This window comes from Aphidius gifuensis, linkage group LG6 (assembly GCF_014905175.1).
Source record: "Aphidius gifuensis isolate YNYX2018 linkage group LG6, ASM1490517v1, whole genome shotgun sequence".
Taxonomy (NCBI): domain Eukaryota; kingdom Metazoa; phylum Arthropoda; class Insecta; order Hymenoptera; family Braconidae; genus Aphidius; species Aphidius gifuensis.
In genome coordinates this window covers 12,702,855-12,709,815 of record NC_057793.1, presented here as the reverse complement: position 1 = coordinate 12,709,815, position 6,961 = coordinate 12,702,855, and the positions used below count along the sequence as shown (strand labels likewise).

General features: G+C 26.1%; 1 protein-coding gene across 1 annotated transcript; it reads left to right on the top strand.

The window, feature by feature from the left end:
* Nucleotides 1-456: 456 nt before the first annotated feature.
* On the top strand, nucleotides 457-2,680 carry LOC122859518. The gene is made up of 3 exons (XM_044163147.1): nucleotides 457-651; nucleotides 802-1,326; nucleotides 1,532-2,680. Exons 2-3 carry the CDS (start codon nucleotides 822-824, stop codon nucleotides 1,894-1,896), a joined length of 870 nt encoding a protein of 289 aa, XP_044019082.1. The 5' UTR covers nucleotides 457-651; nucleotides 802-821; the 3' UTR covers nucleotides 1,897-2,680.
* Nucleotides 2,681-6,961: the final 4,281 nt, after the last annotated feature.

The window sequence follows — 6,961 nt, the reverse complement described above, 5'->3', positions numbered from 1 at the left end:
ATAACTTTTTATTCACTTGCCCAGTCAACATGTTCACATCGAAAAATCCATAAAATATATATTTTTCACAAACACATAATAAAAAAAAAAAAAAAAAAAAATAGCTCAACACATATACATTTAATAAAATATTGAGTGGAATCATTATAGTGAATTCTGCATTGGGAACCAGTTTTAGATCTGGATACTTTGCGGAACACCTCTTACACTCAATCCCTACTAAGATTTTACAAAATGTGTGTATATAGTAAATATATATTACATCTATAATATCTAGTTCATTTAATGAAATACAACGAAAGATGGTTGGAGAAACAAGATTGAGATTGTCTCCCGCCAGCCCCTGTGTTCCACCACTATGTTGGTTCACCAACACCCAACTATTAAGTCCAGGAGGTGGATCCACTCATGAGCTTCATGTATACCGAGCGAGATTTACGTATATAAAGTGATTGGGGCAGACGCAGGTTTAGAAGCCTTGCTACCTTCCGTACAACGCATAGTTAATTTTTCTAATAAAAAACAAAGGGCATTTGTGCGGGCGTTTCAGTTTTCAAAAATATCAAAAAATTAAAATTAGAAAAATACAATACCGTTTAAAGACGTCAGTAGATTGGTGATAGTGCAACCCAATTCTCGTAATATTTAGAGGTGAGAAATAACAGATCAAAATATTTTCTATTATATTTGAAAAAGTATTTCAAGTGTTAAACTGGCTTATTTATTAATCTTGAGTGATTATTACTTTTAATAGTTTTATTATTTTTTTTATATTCAACTTTGTTTTTTTTTTTTTTGTAGAAAAAACTGAAAACCTAAAAATGAAAGGAGCTATTATATTATTTGGAATTTGTGCTGTTGGCATAAGTTTGGCAAGTCCAGTTGAAAAAGTTGAAAAAATTGGTGTTGTTGAAAAACAAACTGTAAATTTTACCGATCGTGCCAAATATGAAGAAGAATTATTACGCAAACTTAATAACAAGTGTTCACAAAATGACGTCAGTAGTTGTGTTATGCTTAAACTTGTTACATATATGAATAAATTATTGAAAAAAGCATCAATTGAATTGACTGACGATATTGAAATAAAAAAAACAAGTCAACCACCTGAAGAAGCTGTGACATATGATGCTGGAAGAAGTACAGATGATGATTCCGAATTTATAGAACTTGTTACAAGTAAAGTGTATGCGTTTGTCAAATCAAGAAGCATTAAATGGCGAGTACTTCCTGAAGATGATGTTGTAGTTTCAGCATCTGAAGATGTGACTGGTACATTCAATCTAGGACTTTCAATTGAACGAGCTGACTCAATTACTCCAGAAGGTAAAATTATTTTTTGTTGAATTTTATCATTACACTAAACTCAAATTTTAGTGAAATTTTTTGATAAGTGAAGTAAGTTTTATAAATTTCTTTATAATAGCACAACTATTTGTTTCAGCCAGTAACTTTAGATTTATAAGTAATTTTGTCAGCGTATGTACTATTTTGATATTTTATTTAATATGACTTACTAAATTTTTTAAAGGACGTGGAAAGAAGAATAACATGGGACCATTATTAGCAGCAGCCGTTTTGAAAATTGGTCTCATTGGTGCTCTTGCCTTCAAGGGTCTTGCTTTACTTGTTGGAAAAGCTCTTTTACTTTCCAAGATTGCTCTTCTTCTTGCCAGTATCATTGGGCTGAAGAAACTTTTCTCTCAACAAAAACACGTAACTTACGAAGTCGTTGCCCATCCACACCACTCAGCCAGTCATACATTTAGCTCTGAGCACGCACATCCTGGTGGTAGTGATAGCTACTCTAGTGGTTGGGCAAGAAATTTCTATGGACAAGCTCCAGCTGGACCAGCTCAAGAACTAGCATACTCAGCTCATGTTCCAGTTGCTTGAGTATTTTAGCTGTCTCTTAATCATTCATCATCATTGTTCATATGTTTAGACTTTACTCATTCAATGATTATTTTTATCAATTTTTATTGAAATCAATTAAGTTTGCTTCGTGTTGACAAATTTAACGTTGGCAAAGCAATCTTGAAACTTAAAAATATCAAGACAAAAAAAACAACCCAATATTTCCATTACTATAAGTTCTCCAGTGCCCTGGTATACTCAAGCACAAAAACTTTAAACAAAACACCCAACAGAAAAATAACTAAAAAAGACGTTATTAAATTACCAAATAGACCGTTCAATAGGGATATGACGAGATTCACTTGTAATTTCTTTTTTTGATTAACTAAACGGCAAGACGAACTAGATAAAAGATTTTTCTATTTGATGGTATATTCATGTTGATTACGGGATGCGTATATCAAAAGGTGCGTGTCCGTAACTAATTGCATGTACTGAAGTTTAATTACCTACTTTCTCGCGCTAAAATGAGTAATCATTATATCCTCTTTGAACTCTGTTATTCGAACTGATTCTTTTTTTTTTTCTTATTTCTATTATTATCGCGTTTTTTTTTCTATACATTTTCATATTCCAGTGATTTCTATTCTATCGATACTACTTCTGTTGCCATATATAGAATGCAGAAACTTTTCGTGGGATTCTGATTCTATTAGATATCTATTATTTTTCTTTACTTATACTCGAATTTTTGCTCCCATTCTCACAATACGACGGTAGACCGATTCGACTGGCATAGCAGTTTATATCCAATTCATTCCAGTATGGCAAAACGTATTATATGAATACTCTATTTTGACGATACTCACAATCACGATGATAATGACGAGACAGTTTGCTACTTTTATGAGTTAGTTTTTTTAAAATTGGTTTTGAATTATTATTTACATTACATGATAATAGTTCTTAATTATCATTTCACTCAAAATTTCAAGGGAACAGTCGACAGACTTTTTTGGATGATTTGAGGTACTGGAGGCTAACATTACTTATTTAGTTGATTATTGAAATCTTGTCACGAAGTTCTTCTTGTCAACTTCTCTGTTGTTGATTTTTATTTAATATTAATTATAAATTATTAACTTATTTAATTTATGTTACATACTCGCTTTTCTTTATAGTGCAAATTTTGTATAATAACTTATCATATTTTATATGTGAAAAATAAAAATATTTATTGTTTTTATAAACTTGTGTATCAATTTTTTATTCATTTTCAGTGTACCCCCAGCTAGATAATAATATTGGCAATACCTTGGGCTGAGGTAACACATATGTTTTTGGCTACGGTTCGAGGTTTCTGGATACACGGAAAAAAATTTATGGTCTTTATTACTATGTTTTATGATTAAATTTACTATACTTATAGTAAAGTTGGACAGCGGCAAAAGTATAATTAGATTTACTAGAAAGTCCAGTTAAGGTTACTATACTGGTATGGTAATTGAAACTATACCAGTATAGTAAAACAAAAAAAAAATTTTATACAGATTTACTATACTGGTATAGTAAATTTAACTGTACTTATAGTATCTTTTACCATACAGTATGGTAAATTTATGCTTTTTTTAAAAAAAAATTCATTAAAAAATAAAAAAATATTTTAACAAAGTAAAACATTATAGTTTATTGAAAAAAAAAATTTATATTCAATATTTGAAATGTTTTCTATTAGTTAAATAATAATGAAGATAAAATTCAACAAATATTAATATTTAGAAAAAATAATGTTAATAATAGGTATATGGGATTCGATGAATTTTTAAATCAAATATAAAAAATATATATTTTTTATTTACTTTTTAAAATAAAAAATATTCATTAAAAAACTATACATTTTATATAACTACAGCTTAGGTATAAAATTTTCCTGATTGTTTAAGGTTATTACGTACGTAATAACTGCATGACCTGACAAAATCTCATTTAATTTCATCTCATTCAATATCAATTAATTTTTTTACTACAATACAAATTTTATTTTCAATTTTTAATATGATATACAATGTATACCAAATAAAAATATGGTCCTGTTTCTGATGGAATAATTTAAACGAAATCATTACGGATTTGCATTGGTCAAATTTTTCAAACATGAATATGATAGATCCGTATCGTATATATAAGAACTAGTTAAGTGATGACCACATGCAAGAAATTTCGAATACCAATGGATATTAAGAAATGTAAAAAAAAATTGTATCGCTTAAAACATTTTACACGTAATAATTTACCGACAAAGACACCTTATCAAAACAACGACGTACCCGGGAAAAAAGGTTTATATATAATTATATATAATTTTATATAATCATATATATTTATATATAATCATCAAAGCCAGGATGTTCGTCGGCGAAACTGGTCGGCTGAGGGTGCCACGGTTACTAGTAACTTAGTTTGTTTATTTAAAAAAAAAAACAGATATACGAGTTTAATTAGTACGAATGAATTATGGCCGGTTGTTTTTTTTTTTTTTTTTCATAAATTTTATTAACTCCGAGAGATGTCGTTAAATGTCTTTTTATTTCTGATCCAATATGTATTTTATCAAATAAATTTCAAATATAGATATATTCCTGATTTGATAAAATGTTCGGACTTAATTTTTTGAATTTAATGAAATTTAAACATTTTATTTAAACATTTAATTCAATTTTTAAACAATAATTTAACATTCAGCAGAACAATAAAACCTTTACCAATTTTTGGATTAAAAAAATACATATTAAAAATACACTTTTTCATATTAGAACTTTTTCTAGAACTTTTTGAAATTTTTCTAGAAGTATTTTGAGAACTTTTCTTAGAACTTTATTTAGAACTATTTTGAGAACTATTATGAGAACTTTTTTGAGACATTTTTCTAGAACTTTTCTTAGAACTTTATTTAGAACTATTTTGAGAACTATTATGAGAACTTTTTTGAGAATTTTTTCTAGAACTTTTCTTAGAACTTTATTTAGAACTATTTTGAGAACTATTATGAGAACTTTTTAGAGATTTTTTAGAACTTTTTAGAACTTTTTAGAACTTTTTTGAGAATTTTTTCAGAACTTTTCTAGAAATATTTTTAAGGACTTTTTGAGAATTTTTCTAGAAATATTTTGAGAACTTTTTCTAGAATTTTTGTAGAAATTTTCTTTAGAACTTTTTTCTAGAATTTTTTGAGAACTATTATGAGAACTTTTTTAGAATTTTTTGAGAACTTTTTCTAGAACTTCATTTAGAAATTTTTTTCTAGAACTTTTTTGAGAATTTTTTCTCTAGAACTTTTTAGAAATATTTTAGGACTTTTTGAGAATTTTTCTATAGAAATATTTTTGAGAACTTTTTATAACTTTTTTCTAAATTTTTGTAGAAATTTTTCTTAGAACTTTTCTGAAAGTAAAAAGTAGTAGTGTAATTTTGTTTTGAATCTGAGTTTAAATTTGTGTTGAATTTATTGTTTAAAAAGTCTTTGAAATTTTTGTTGAATTTATTGTTTAAATTGTTGTTTAAATAGTCGTTCAAATTTTTGTTTAAATTTTTGTTCAATTTATTGTTTAAATTGTTGTTTAAATTATCGTTTAAATTTTTGTTTAAATTTTTGTTGAATTTATTGTTTAAATAACATTATTTTTACACTAATAAAAATATTAAAAATTAACACTCTTTTATTTTAACAGAAAATATAGTTTAAAAAAGTTATTTTTTTATAAAGCGTTGTTAAATTAAATTATTTAAATACTTACTTTTTTTTTCTTGATATAAATTATAAAAAATATGCATAAATAAATTAAACACAAAAAAAAAAAATTAAGTCCGAACATTTTATCAACCAGGGTTATATATCTACATTTGAATTCATTTTATCATCATATATATTTGAATGTGAAATAAAAGACATTTGATGACATCTCTCGGAGTTAATAAAATTTATGAAAAAAAAAAAAAAAAACGGCCATAGTTTATTCGTACTAATTGAACTTGTAAGTGTTTTTTTTTTTTAAATAAACAAACTAAGTTACTAGTAACCATGGCACCCTCAGCCGACCAGTTTCGCCGACGAACATCCTGGCTTTGATAATCATATATAATTATACATTGTCAATTTCTGTATATAATTATATACAATTATATATAATTGTATATAAATATATATAGATTTTTTTTGTGGTTATATATAATTATATATAAATGAAATTTTCTAATTTCCATATATAAATATATATAATTGTACATAATTATATACAACTTTATATAATTTTATACACTTATATATGACTCTATATCTAGCAGTCTTTCTTTGTGGCTATATATTATTAAAAACAGTAATTTAATTTTTGGGAAATTCAAGATTCATTTAATACATTTCAATACAAAAAACAATGTTATATAATTTGTTCTTATCCAATATCAAACATGACATGTGTTAGTCCAAACATTTAAAGAGGACAATTTTTTTTATTTTTTTTATATGAAATTATGTTTTAATTTATACTTTTCAATACGATAATTGTACTTTTAGTCAACATCTTTGGATAACTCTTAAAGATACCTAAGTTTAAATCTATCTTGAGTATAAGACAAGATGAAGTTATAAGAATAGTTATGGAAGTAGATTATGTTTTAACTTGAGTAATTTTTATACTTCAAGATTTTTTGTCAATTTTTTTTTTTTTTTTTCTTACATTCAATTGACTTATTTTTTATCATGAGTACTGTGAGTAGACTTTTATCTCACTTTACTATTTTACATTTAATTTACTTTAAAACAATAATTTTAAAGCAAGACACGAAAATTTATATTTAATATTAACAAGGATAAAACAATTGATTTAATAATGAGACTATTTAATAGAATAATTTAACAAGCCACAATATATATATATTTTACTGGTTGTGAGATGGCAAAGCCAAATCACCAATACAATTTTTACTTAATAGTTTTAATATTTTTCGGACGCACCGTTTAGCTTGGTGGCCGGACAAGAAGTGCCGTTTATATTTTTCTACGTCGTCTCTATGACACGCAGACACATATTACAAACATACATTATAC

Bases quoted from the DNA above. Each gene is read 5' to 3' on its own strand.
- LOC122859518 (XM_044163147.1), top strand. From the start codon at position 822: ATGAAAGGAGCTATTATATTATTTGGAATTTGTGCTGTTGGCATAAGT. The intron at 1,327-1,531 runs GTAAAATTATTT...AATTTTTTAAAG, and splicing joins TGACTCAATTACTCCAGAAG to GACGTGGAAAGAAGAATAAC.